At 56.3% G+C, this 12,983-nt stretch overlaps 1 protein-coding gene across 6 annotated transcripts; it reads right to left on the reverse strand.

Annotated features, from left to right (window-relative positions):
* Positions 1-115: 115 nt before the first annotated feature.
* SZRD1 (SUZ RNA binding domain containing 1) lies at positions 116-12,983 on the reverse strand. 6 transcript variants are annotated; one of them, XM_027443146.3, is made up of 4 exons: positions 12,828-12,983; positions 4,883-4,932; positions 3,487-3,738; positions 116-2,846 (listed from the first exon to the last, which is right to left on the reverse strand). In XM_027443146.3, the coding sequence occupies exons 1-4, from the start codon at positions 12,876-12,878 to the stop codon at positions 2,744-2,746; spliced, it is 456 nt and encodes a 151-aa protein (XP_027298947.1). In that variant the 5' UTR covers positions 12,879-12,983; the 3' UTR covers positions 116-2,743. The 6 variants fall into 6 exon arrangements, with proteins under 6 accessions (XP_027298947.1, XP_027298946.1, XP_027298945.2 ...); XM_027443145.3 differs by having other exon boundaries at positions 3,487-3,741; positions 12,828-12,981; XM_027443144.3 differs by lacking the exon at positions 12,828-12,983 and adding an exon at positions 12,312-12,620.

The following is a 12,983-nucleotide window of genomic DNA, read 5'->3' on the forward strand; positions in this document are numbered from 1 at the left end:
CTCCTCCTGGGGTCAGCCACGCTGTGACCCAAGCCACCCCCCCGGGGAGCCCGAAGGGGCCAAATGGGACAGAACAAGGGAAGGCGGCAGAGTCAGGAGGCCGAAGCGCACCGTGAAAAGTTTAAACACATTTATTTAAAATACAATTTATAAAATGTTTATCTGCATACTTAGGCGCACTCTGACGGGGTGGCACCGGCTGCGTCCCAGGTGCCGCGGCGGGAGAAGCGCTCGGTGCCCCCCCCGAGAGCGACGCACGTTTTCGGGGCGAGCCCCGGGCAAGGCCGCGGTGCTGCCGCCGGGATCCCCACCTCGCCCTGCCCGCAGGTCGGAGGCGTCCCGGCCGTGCCACGGGCACGGAGCAGCAGCCGCCGAGGCCACCGGCGAGCAGCTTAACGCGCAGTCGGTGCTGGAGAACAAGGTCGCGTGTGCAACGAGAAGGGGTTGTAGGCACCTGACGTACAGGAGAAGACGTCTAAGGTTGGCGGGGCAGCTGAAGCTACGCCGGGAGCTGGGCTCTGTGGTTTTCCACCAGCCGCCGGCCCTCTGGAATCAAAGCTATTTGAGCAGTAGTTAAGGAAAGGCGCGGTGACTACGGTTATTGCTAATGTCCTTCTGCCCTCCCGCTCCCCACCGCCTTCCCTCTGCAGAGCCGCTCTTCCAGGGGACTCTTCCTTGCCACCAGCCTGCAGGGAGGAGGAAATTTAAAAACAAAACAAAAAAAAAAACAGAAAGACCCAAAAAACGCTGCCAGCCAAGCAGCTGTGGATGCCTCGAGCCTGAGAGGGAGCTTGGTAAACAGCACGACTACAGCCTCCTACGCTGCGGAGATCTGGGGCCAGGCTCCTGGAGGGGGACAGCCTCCTGCCCCTCCCCACCTCGCCATCCTCCTCCACCAGCCGCTCAGGGGACCCACGGGGAGGGCAGCACAGTCCTCAGCCGATTAACATTCTAGCAGATTCCATCTGTTTGTATACAGGTAGTTTTATTTTACCGGTATGTTTAAGCCGTATTTCCGTACGCGTCTTCCCGTACGGGAGCCTCCCATGCAGCGCGGCGTGGCAGGCATTTCGTGCGGTCGCTCCTGTATGGGCAGAAGGCACCCCGTGTGCTCGTTTCCAAACCTACCGAGCACGAAGCAGCCGGCAGCACCCGTACAGAGCAGTGCTCGATGGCCAAAAATCGTTTCCCAGGTACTGAGCACGCAGCAAGCCGCCGGCCCGCAGCCTTCCAGCTGAAGGAGCTGTCGGGGTCCCAGCGACAGGCAGATGTGGCCCCGAGCCTGGAGCCGCTCGCACGCGGGCGGCCGCTGTCAGCATCCATCCCAACGAGAGCTGTAGTGTTCATCTGATCCCCGGAGACAGCGACGTGGAGATAGGTCAGCTTGGCTAGTGTGCAGAGCCGGACAGCGCTGGGCACGAGGCAGCACCCAGGGTCAGCAGTGTCCTGTGACACACGGCTCTCCTCCGCCACTGCCATCCGGGGAAGTTTTCAGCCCGCGAGCTGCCCGCGGCCCCGTCCTCTCTGCAGGAGCTGGAGCAGCAGGAGCCATCCGTTCCCTGAAGCCAGCTGTCACCGCCCGCAGCGCACAATGTCAGGAGGGTTCCAGACTTCACCGAACACGTTTTGTTCCCGATGTCTGTGATTTCTGGAAGGAAATGCGCCAGGTACAGCTCGTACCGTAACAGATCAGAGCCTTCGGGTCCATCATAAGCCACTTGGGTTCGAACCTTTGGAGCAGCAGCCGTCTCGCTCCCTGCCGTGACCCCAGCCGCTGGCTGAGCGTGGGCTGGACTGAGCGGGGCTCCTCGCGTGGGTTTACCTCGTGGAGCAGAGCAGAGCTGCACAGCACTCGCTATTCCCCTCCTAGCCTGCATGTCCAGATGCAGCAGAGCCCTAGTTCCTCACCACCCCACCCCGCTGCAAGCAGTAACCATGCAGCAGGCATCGCCAAGGGATCCATCTACATTCCCTTCTCCCCAAACACAAAAAGATGTACTTTAAGTTTTTCCTCAAGCCAGCAGAAAACACTAGCCAAGCTTAACAGGTGCAATACGTAAACCAGGCCATCGGACTGCGCTGGCTCCCAGGCCAAGGCGACCAGAAAGGCTGGGTAGCCGGGAGTCCGCTTCCATTTGCTTGGCAGCAGTAGAAATACAGAACGAGAAGCTAAGCTTGCCAAACCCTAGCCATTAAAGTTGCAGAAATTCAGTGAAACTCCTTTTCAAACACTTAACTACCTCTCTCAATTAAAACAAACTAAACAGTTAAAACCCTTCCCATGCACTCCCTCAAAAGTCGATCTGATATACAAACAAAACAAAAAAAGAAGAGATCCTTTGAAACCAAACTTGCTCTTAACGTGATAAAGACAACATGCGCATCTGGGGAGGCTTCCCATTTTTTTCCTTAAATCCCAGGTTACGAGTACAACAAACATTATTGCTGGCGCTAGCTTCAGCCAAAGTGGCACACACGGCTCTCTGCACCCGTCCGAGTCCTTTACACCCCCTCCCCTTTCCATTTGCAGTGACTGGGGACAGCCCTTGTCGGTTTGCCGATCACAGTGGGTGGAGCGGGGAGGTCACAGTGCGTGGGGTTGGAGGTCACAGTGGGCAGAGCAAAGGGGATCACAGTGCAAGTAAACCGGGGAGTTCCCTTTGCTCAAGTCCATTTGTCCGCCACGGCAGTGCGACCCGCGGCAGCTGACCCTGCTTCCTGCAGCATCCTCTCGTGCCCACGTTTATCTGCGCTGTTTGAAGCCTTGTGAACCGTCAGGACCCAGTGGCTGCCTAATCACATTATTGGGCTGTCTGGTGTCTTCCGGCTGGGAGATCCTCGTCGGCCTGCAAGGAGAAAGGACATCAGAGATGGACACAACATGCAGTGTCTGTGTAATGCAACATGCACACCTCCAACAGACGCTCCTGCACCTGCTTTGGTGGAAAGCCACTGCCATGGGATGACCATCACAGGCCTGCTGCACTGTTCCCCAGGATGGGGAACACAACCAGAAGTGAACAGCACTTCATTTCTGTCCTAAGATCTTGGAAGTCTTACTCTCCAAGACCCACACCACAACCACAAGGGAGAGCAGGGTGCCTCCAAGCCACCTGCATTCATTTAGGAGCGCTTACACCCCAGTCTCCCACCTGCAGGTGAGAGCACCTCAAGTCAAAACCTCAGCAGAGATGAGGCTTTGTCATGCCAAAATAGTTCTGGCTGCCTGCACTCCTCTCTGCATCCCCAGAGTGCTCCTTCAAGGGCACAAGGTAACCTTTATTGCCTAACCAGGCAGAAGCACTCCCTTTAGCTGCTGCATATTTGAGTTTCACGCTGCCACGCTTATTAACAAGACACTCCTTCCTCCTCGCCTCTCACACTTTATGCTGGAAGGTGCACGTCCCCCCCTCCTGCCAGGAAGGGGTTTGCAAGGAGCCAGCACAGAGACCAGAGACGCCATCACGATGCCAAGGCCACTCTCACCTATCTAGAATGGGTTTCTCCTGCTCTTCCTCGGGGCTCGCGCTGCCCAGTATTCGTTTCCTGGCTTCGGCGTACTCTGCCTCCCTTTGTGCCAAGGACTTCACGGGGAACGCGGGCCTGGTGGCCGAGTTGGGGTTGCTGAGCACGCCGTTTGTCGCCGGCCGCTTTAAGATCCGGATCTGTGGGGGAGGACCCGAAGGAAGGCTGTCGTCCTGAATCACGATCGGCACTTTAGGAGGAGATTTTGATTTTCTACTGTTTAAAAAAAACAAAAACACAATGCACATTTGCTCAGTACTTGTTTTCTACTGCGAGTATGACTTTAGCTCTGTGTGTAAATTCCTCACAGTCAGATGTCATTCCCATGACTAAGCAGCCTGCAATAATTAAAGACCTTGTTATATTTGTGACCCTAAACTACAGGGTCAGGCAGGTTTGTAAGAGATTAGCTCAGTAAGGGACGGAAAACAACAGCCTTTGCTGTGCTCAACATCTTAAATTTGACCAAAGGCCATGAAATCAGACACAGACCAAAGATAATTTCACTTTTGAACAGGTGGAGAGAATCTGAAGCTTGCTGCAGGCACCTGGGTTAAGAACAGAGTTCAGATTCAAACACCTGGACAGCCAACCGAGCCTCCTCTGATGCAGGAAGCGGATGCTGTGCAAGGCACCTTACACACCAAAGTTGTTCAAAGAAAAGCTTTTACACATCTTCAGGGATGCTGGTGCAAGCACCTCGATTCCACTCGTTGCCAGGCCTATTTGAGCTCCTCTCACCAGGATACCTGGTGACACCTCCTGCTTCCAAACCCTGCCATTTCACTCCTCGGAGCCAGCCCCAGTCTTAGCATTTGAATTCCTACAGTCCCCTTCCTGCGTGGGAGTCCCAGAGGAGTCCCACCATGACCATAAGCAGCCAACTAAAAGTCAGATGGGGAAAAGAACCAGCAAAACAAGAGACTTGTCACAAGTGACCGGAAACATTCATGCTAGGACACAGTAACACACCCCCCACCTGAACCCAAAGCAAGCAGGAAAAGAAAGTCTTACTGATGCAAGACCCAGCAAGCCACTTTAGGGCTAGGAGTTGGGATCACCTGACTCACCCATCTCTTCCTCTGAGTGTCTTTTTCTTAAACTGCTTCCCCACAGCTGTAGCTACATCGTCTGGAAGACCCATTTCTGAAATAAAATCACTCTCAAAAATCTCTCTGCTCCTCTGCTACAGATCGGAGGAGCCACCTAGTGGCACGATCACAGAGCTGCCCTAGTGCTCATCTCCGACCTGATTCCCCATCACTTCACAGTGGCTCTGTTTCCTCTCCCCAGGTTTTCAGCCATCCAGTAGCCCATCGGGAGAATAAGGTTTTCCCAAACTGCGCAGCATCATTACCTTTCCTTCTGTGTGATCTTCAGCTTCTTTTCCAACCGTCTGTCTATTTCCTACAAAGGAAGAAGGAAAAAAAAAACACATGAAGGCTCATCTCTGAGGTCAGAGGTTGCGTCTGTCCACAACCACCTTGAGTTTCCCTCTGGCCCATAGCAACGCCCTGCTACGAAGGGCAAGCAGAGCACGTCTCAAGGAGAGGCACTATGGACGTTCACCAGGTCCTTTGGCACACCTACAGCCGGTGGAAGATGCCGTGTGGCACGGTGACAGGGCAGCTTCGAGGCGCTCATCTCCCCCGGAGAGCAGCTCTCATTTTTGGGACTTGAGCTGGCAAGAAGGCCCTGCTACAGGCAGCAAGGAGCACCAGAGCATTCAGCAAGGTGCTCCCGGGCACAGCAGGCACTGGCACCAAACCTTCCTGGCAGAACCCTCGTGAAGCAGCAGCAGGAGGTGGCTGGGGACCCGCAGCAGACCCCACGCCTGATCTCAGCGGCGCAGCTCGGCCCCGGAGCCTGCAGCCATGCTGAGGACTAGCCGGCAGGTCTGCATTCCTGCTGCCTGCTGCAACAGCCCTCCCTCACAGCGAGTCCCTGGGTGCACGTCAGGCAGGGCAGGGACTCGCCGAGCCTCGTTAGCCAACTCTTTTTCCTCCTCAGCTTCTTGGCTTTGCAACATAGCTGCCGAGTCAGTCAACACGCGGAAAGACGCGGTAATTACCGAGCGCCAATAATGTGGCTTTAAGCATGTCAGCCTCTGTCGAAGGCTTGCACCTATCTTACCAAAGGTGTTTACGTTATGCAATCGGAGCAATTACACAGAGAAACCCTGCTGAAGAGAAAAACAACGCCGGCTTTCAGCTCCTCCAGTCTCTTTTGGTAACCTTCCGCAGCGAGCTGCGCCTCTCCGGTATCTAGGTTCCCCTGCTGAGCCTCCCAAACAGCAGCGAGGTTCTGTCAACCATCAATGAAGGGAAAAAAAAAAGTACCTGGGAGTGTCCCAGCTTCACCAGCCAGTAACTGGCAATGCTGCAGGAAATTTCGAGCTCCTGGCAGGCCACAGTCGCTCTGCTTTTCAGGTCAGTTTAACTACAGCACAGCTGCCAGCGGAGCCTCCCCCAGCAGGCACAGCCCGGGTCCGAGCCACGCTGCCCCACGTCCTCACCGTGGCCTCCGTTTGCACAGCAGCTCCCCGATGCCCCAGCAGGCAGGGAACAAGTGCAAGTCCCAACCAAATGCCAAATTACGGGGCTTTCTCCAGGCCACGCAGCCCACAGTAGCCTCCCTCCACCTAGAAGAGGCAGTCCGGAGCCACTCCAAAGAGATACAGCTGGGTGGGAGGTCAAATTTTCCACCCAGCTCCATACAGCAAGGCCACGTCGTTCCCTAGGGATAAAACCAGCCAGGGCTTTAACACAGCGCCGAGCCACAGGCCGAATCTCCACTAAAGCCTCCCGCTGAGGGCAAACACACCTGCAGCTTCCTTCCTCTCCAAGAGGACACATTTCAGAGAAAAATCCCATCCCTGTGCTGCTCAGGAGCACGGAGCCTCCTGCCCACAAGGCCAGGAAAGGCAGCAGGGAAATGGAAATCCCAGCCAAGGATGGAAGCGCTTCGGAGCGGCTGGCAACAACCAGGGACAGCCCAGTTAAGGCAAGGGGTGAGCTCACCCGTCTGCCCTGCACCACAAGGTTACCTCCTGCTATAGAGGAGTCGTTAAAACACGTCTTCAAGCTCAAGTAGATGTCTGCGCCTCCCCAGGGCTGCCTGGAAGGAAGCTTCCCCAAATAGCCCCTGTGAAACACCTCGCTGTGCCAGGGAGAGGGCTGACAGGGAGCAGCACCCCAGGAGCACCTTCAGTCCTGTCTCACAGCGGGCATCTCCCCCTGGGGATCACAACCAGCGCGTGGGGCCTCGGGCACAGCTCCTGACCAGGGAGCACAGTGCTGAGCCCCATGAGCCCCGAGGGGTCTGCTCTCCCCCCTTCCCCTCCTGGCAGGGGAGCAGCGGCTTTGACACAAGCCACGTCCACGTTTCTACGTTCCTGCAGGCTTCGCAGGGCAGTCCGGGGGCTAACGTCGTGTTCTTTACCTCAGCCTGCCAGGTCCTGTAATTGCAGAGTGTCACTTCAACCTCGTCATCTGACAAACGCCCTGATTAACGCGACTGCCCGTGACCGAGTGCTGCTGGACAGCTCTCCACACCCCTCCTACACCCAGGACCTCCTCCACCTCCATCCTCTGCTGCCAGAACCTGCAGCTTCCCCTGCCAGAAAGAAACAGCTCTTTTATTTGCTCAGCACACACAAGCATATTCCAGGGAATCCTTCAAACCCTGCCATCGTTATACCCCAGCAGAGCCCTTCACAGTCCCATAGCTCCACTCTTTCCCCCCCAAGCATTCTGTATTGAGGTTTCCTTTACACACAGGGCTCCCGGCAGAACACCACTGAGCCACCACTCCCACTAAATACACACCCCAAATTTCTCTCCCACCCCAAAGAACTGTTAGCCTTACACGGCCCTAATAATCCTGGCACTGCCGGGAGAACTCTGCCTTCCTCCAGAACACTTCGGTGGAGTCTCCAATGCTGTGTTTAAATCAATGGCCTGCAGGAAAAAAAAAAATAGCACCCTGCTTACCCCTTGCTTCATTAGAAATTTGGTTTGGGGGATTATTTTTTTTAATGCAGAGATTGACCGTGTTTTCTCAGCAAGAGCCACACCCCTGCCAACTTGCTACAACTATATTTTGAATTATAGGTGTGAAAGCTCTTACATTTGGAGAGCCTTGTCAATTCAAGTGGGCAGCCCGTGACCACTTTGCATCAGCAACTTCACGCAGCTCACCATGGGCTCACACAGCTACGGGTCTGAGGAGCACCAACACCTTGACACAGCTTATGGTTAAAAAAATCCCCGCTGGTGCTGTGTGCAGATCTGTTTGTCTGCTGATGCCATGCCATTTCCACTGCTGTCTCCTGTGTCACCCTGCCACCGGGCTGTGGGTAACAAGATAAAATTAGGAGCTGACTTACAGAGCCAGTGCCAGAAGCACTCCAACAACCGGGAGGCACGAGCGCAGAGGAGGGGCGAGCAGGCTTGGCATCCGAGGCCACGGAGCTGGGCAGGTCACACCGCACAACCACCAGTTATTAATCTGCTGATGGCGTGAGCCTGGTGAGGAGGCTCTCCCAGCCTTCATTTCCCAAATGAGCAGGTTTATATCCAGACACCACGCGCCCTTTACGCCCCCGTTCTCCACAAAAACACCCTCCCCGAAGATTAGTGGAGAATCTCAGCAGCCTATTTTTAGTGCTATTATGTCTGGATGCTAAAAGGGACCCAGCACGCAGCGTGAAGAAGACGCTGTTCTTTGACATTTAAGCTGCATTTGTGGATGAGGACGTCATGGAAGCCGAGCTCCAGCCCTGTCGCAGCCGCTCCGACAAAAACAGCAACACGGACGGGATGCTGGGGGTCGGGATCCAGACGGGGTCAGGCACCCCCTGGCCAACCTGGCTCCCCCAGCCCGTGGGGAGGGGCAGGCAGAGCCCCCCGTTAGCCCCCTGCTGCCCAAAGCACCACTGACCCTTCACACAGCTCCCAGCACAGGCTCTCCAAAGAGACTCAAAAGCAGCAGCTCCGAGCTCTGCTGATGCAGAGGGAATGGCAAGGTAACTGCCAGCATCCTCCTCCCCCCAGGTTTTCTGAGCAGCTGTGACAATATTTTAACGAAGGCAAAGCCTTGGGCTCCCCAGAAGTCTCTCACACTAGGTGTTTCCCCCCCTCTGCCTCTGTACTTCAGTTACTGGGCAGAAATCAGGAGGGAATGCCCCAAACCTTCACAGGAACACTGCTAAAGGAAGCCACGATGACATTTCAGATACACGGCTCCAGGAAAACATCAGCCACGCTCTGCTGCACCGCCTGCACGTTACCTCTGAGCACTTCTGCCTTGCCCACCCAAACCTGAGATCATACCCTGAAAGGGGGAAATCAGGTCTGGGGCTGCTCCCCCCACACCAACACCGACCTCATCCACTCCCTCAACGCACTAGCGGGTTCCCTGGCACTTTGTGAAGACCCAGGGACAAACTCCAAGGCCTGCCAATGCTCTTTAGAAAAAAGCAGGGTTTAACATCGGAGGTTACCAACGTTGCTGACGGGTACCCAGCAGCTGCAGCTGACTCACTGCTTCACAAGGTATGCCGAAAATACCACCAAGCCAGAGCAGAAGTGGATAATCCTAAGATAGCTCCGAACGGACTCCTCATTAGCTACCTCTTTCTTTCCTCTGAAGATAAATTAATCTATTAATTACTGGAACATTCCGATTCCTGAGGCTATTGGGAATCGGCCTGCTCCGTTAATTAATTCTCCAGTCGCTCTGCTTACATTAAGCCCTGGCAGCGGACCGTACCCCAGGCAATGCCAGGAGAGCCGCAGATGCTTTCAGCTGCGCCGGCGTTTCCATCTTCCCCTGGCAGATAACGCTCCTCAGCAGCTACGAACCAGACACCGGGGTATTTTTAGGAGCGGGCCTGGCAAGGCTCCCCTCTTCTGCCAGGCACCACACGGTATTCCCGGTGCAAACACGTGATGGAGGGAGGGGGGAAGCATTTCACAGGGCTGCAGCTTCTCCCTTCCCAGCTCCTGGCCACACAGACACCCTGCGGGCCCCCTCCCCAGACCCAGACGTGGAATTTATTGAAGTCAATCTTGAAAAAACAGAGGCCAAAACCTAGCAGAAGCCTTCCACAGCTCTCCCAGCTGCAGGCTTGTCCTCCCACTACACGCAACAGCATTTTAACACCAGCTCATCACACCGCACCTCCTCATCCAGGTCACCCGAGCCTCCTGCACCCACGAACGGGGTCAGGCAGCAGGGCCAGGAGCTCACCAAGGTCACGGTGCTGCAAGTGGCAGCGAGCAGAGGCTGCTCCCTGGTGACTCAGGCAGCCCTCGCAGGACTCGCAGCAACGTCCCACGGCAGATGCTCACCTCGTGGCATTTGGTGCCTGCTCCTTCCCCGCCTACCAGCATCACCTCTCATCAGGCTGCCTCCGCCTGGGCAAGGCAGAGCCAGCAGAAACAAGTTTTTGTTTCCCAGTGTAGTGATTTCGGCGCCAATTACAAACATCTAAAGCAAATATTTAGTAAATATTTTACAAATATCACCGTAGTCTGCAGTGTCAGAAGCCATCCTCCCGGTGCTTCTCCCCACAGCAGTCAGCCTCAGGGCTTTCCTCCAGGGCACAGTCCTGGAAGGGAAGGGTGCTGAAACCCCGCTGACTTCTGCCTGATGACACAAGAAGCTCACAAACTTCACAGACCGGAGGTCACAGCTTTGTGCTCTGAAATGTTTCCCTCCTGACTTGTGTACTTTGATCGCATTTAGCAACTTGAAGCAACAGCGGCCAAAACCCAGATTCAGCCCTTTCCAACCCCCGATTCATCTCACTGAAGGGTGAAATCCAGAGCAGGAAGCCCAGCTTCTGCCGGCTGTTTGTGCATCAGCCTGATCAGAGGCGGTAGCAACGGGCTTTTCTGCAAGCCTCAGGTCCTCCAGCAGCACAAGCAGATGACAATCCCCACGCACACAAGGGACAAAGCCCACATCCTCCCCGAGCAGCGGGCACAGGGTTTGCTCCTTTCTAAGCAGGAGCACGGTGCAGGATTCCAGCTCTGGCCCGCAGCAGGGTGAGCTGTACCGGGCAGCGGGGCGCCGGCAGGCTGCGGGTGGGAGCCTGCTGCTCTGCACGGGGCCTGACAGCAGGCTGGGCACAGAAAATCACACAAAATGACTTCTTTTGAAGTTACTAAGACAACATCGACAGGCTCTGACCCTACCTAGCTGTGCTTTTGTGACAGGAACCGGCGACGAACGCAGCCGAGGAGCACCGAGGTGGGGCCGTGCAGTACCTCTGGGATCCCCGGTCACTGGGGCACAGCTTCCCACCTGAAGCTTAATTATTAGTTTAACCTGGTAAACAGGCTGAGGTGCAACAAATACACCTCCCGTTTGTGATTTCCCTCTTCCCTAATGCCAGGTAAGCCACACAAAAGAGAAGTGAGCCATGCATTAAGGCACATTAGTGCTTACTAACCCAGACCGGGTCTTTGAAGCCTCACACTTCGCTCCTGACCCTGCCACGAGTCTCCTGGACAGCTCACTCGTTACTCACACACCAGTTTTCTGTCTGTAACTCACAGACAAGCAAAACCTCTCCATCTCCCAGACATTTCAAACACCTGTACACCCTTTTAGCCAGATCTACCAGCCCCACAGAGCTCTGCTGCCACAGCCTGGGATGAAGAACCCCACGTTCGCCCTGCTGTGCCTGCACAGCTCCTGGGTAGGCAAAGCCGCTGGAGCTGGGGGCAGCTGCTTAGCGTGCGGTCAGTCGGGGGAGGCACACGCCAGACAAGAAGCTCCGTCTTTCTGGCAAGCACCGGGCAATTCTGCTGATACAAAAATGGGAGACAAAGAAGCCACGTTAAAGAACAAGATCACGGATTGCTTTTACAGCTGCTTGCCTGACCACGTCCGAAGGAGGAGGCGTGCCAGGCTCCCCGGGCTTTCCCCATTCAGAGGGCGCCCGTCTACCAATTAAGATCATCGTGCTGCTTGTTTTGAAAGGCAAATCCACAAAAGCTACATGAGGTGACATAATGACTGGGGAGTCCACAGCGTGCACAGCAGCCCCAGCCTGCCTCTTGCTGAGCCACCTTCCTCAGCACCTAGAGGCGCTGCCAGTAGCCCAGCACCAAAACCACACACGCACATGGGGAAGGATGAGTGCTGAAGATCTCAGCAGCCTTTCTGTTCCACACAGAGCCCTCTTGGTGGCTTACTGCCAAATGACGTACCCAGAAGGAGGCAGCTTGTCTCAGAAGCCCACCATGGATCCCTTTCGCTACCTTTCTCCTGCTTACACGTGTGCTGAAGGGTCTGAGAACTGAGTACTCTGATCTCAGCTGTATACATATAGCGTTAGGACAAGGGGATATGTCAGAGCTGCTCCTTGGCACTCCAGCTTTCATCTTCAGTGTTTTCTTGCACCTTCCTCTGCACCGTGCCTCTGAGTTGGGATCCACCTCAAATCTATGTCAAGTAGGTGGAAAAAAACAATGGAAACTCCTTAAAACAACAAGAAAGATACTGTGATTACAGGATCAGGCCAGCTCTTTCACCCTTTCAACAGAAGATTCACCTCCTTAAGGCTGTACAAGCCTCCCTGCCTGCTAACTGCAGCAGGTTTTCCCTAAAGAAAGGCAGGTGTGCCTCCTAAGGAGCACCATCAGTCACGCTGCCTGCCCTACAGCCGAGCTTCTTCCTGTACTCCCTTCCCTTTTCTCTTCTCTGGCTCTCTCTGATGAATCTCCGGCCCCTCTGACTGCTGCAGCAGCCCACAGAGCCCACGCTGCACCCACCTGCTTGAAGCAAAGCGCCAGGCGGGACAGGGCCGAGCCCCGCGCGGGTCCATGGGGCTGCCTGGTAACTTCCTGCGGCCACAAGCAGCAGCAGAGGGTCCCCTTCCTGCCAGCCGCAGCTCCGAAGCGTGACCTTTCTAAAATCTGCGGGCTGCCAGCAGGCAGCATCCAGCTCCCCTCTTGCATAATAATAACTGCAGCCGGGGGCAGCTCGGCTTTCCCCCTGCTCCGAGCACCCAGCCCCCGGACAACCGCAGCAGGCGTGGCGGCGGCTCCCCCAGCAGCCTGGCGAGCGCCGTGAGGGGACCCTGAGGGGAATAAACCGCGGGGGGGTCCCCCTGAGGGCCGGGAGCGCGGCCCCAGGCCGGGAGCGGCCCCCAGGGCCCCCCCCAGCTCCCTGAGGGGGCGGCCGCGCGGGGCCGGGGGCCGCTCCCCTGCCCTCCGCCGCCCCCCAGCCGCTCCCCCCAGCCCCGCCGCAGCCCCCCGGTTGTTCCCGAGCCTCCCCCGCGCTCTCACCCCGCTGTCGGCCGCCTCCTCCCAGCTCTCGGCCACCTCCTCGTCCTCCATTTTAGCGCCCCCCCCTCAGCGCCGCCACAGCGAGCAGGGCGCATGCGCGCGCCGCCTCCCTCCCTCCTCCTCCTCCTCCTCCTCCCCCCCCCCCACACGCAGGCG

Source organism: Anas platyrhynchos, chromosome 22, assembly GCF_047663525.1.
Source record: "Anas platyrhynchos isolate ZD024472 breed Pekin duck chromosome 22, IASCAAS_PekinDuck_T2T, whole genome shotgun sequence".
In the NCBI taxonomy this organism is placed as follows: domain Eukaryota; kingdom Metazoa; phylum Chordata; class Aves; order Anseriformes; family Anatidae; genus Anas; species Anas platyrhynchos.

Bases quoted from the DNA above. Each gene is read 5' to 3' on its own strand.
- SZRD1 (XM_072027052.1), bottom strand. From the start codon at position 12,497: ATGCAAGAGGGGAGCTGGATGCTGCCTGCTGGCAGCCCGCAGATTTTA. The intron at 4,933-12,311 runs GTGGGTGCAGCG...CTTCCTTTGTAG, and splicing joins TGGCGCTTTGCTTCAAGCAG to GAAATAGACAGACGGTTGGA. The intron at 3,742-4,882 runs GTAATGATGCTG...TTTTTTAAACAG, and splicing joins AAGATCACACAGAAGGAAAG to TAGAAAATCAAAATCTCCTC.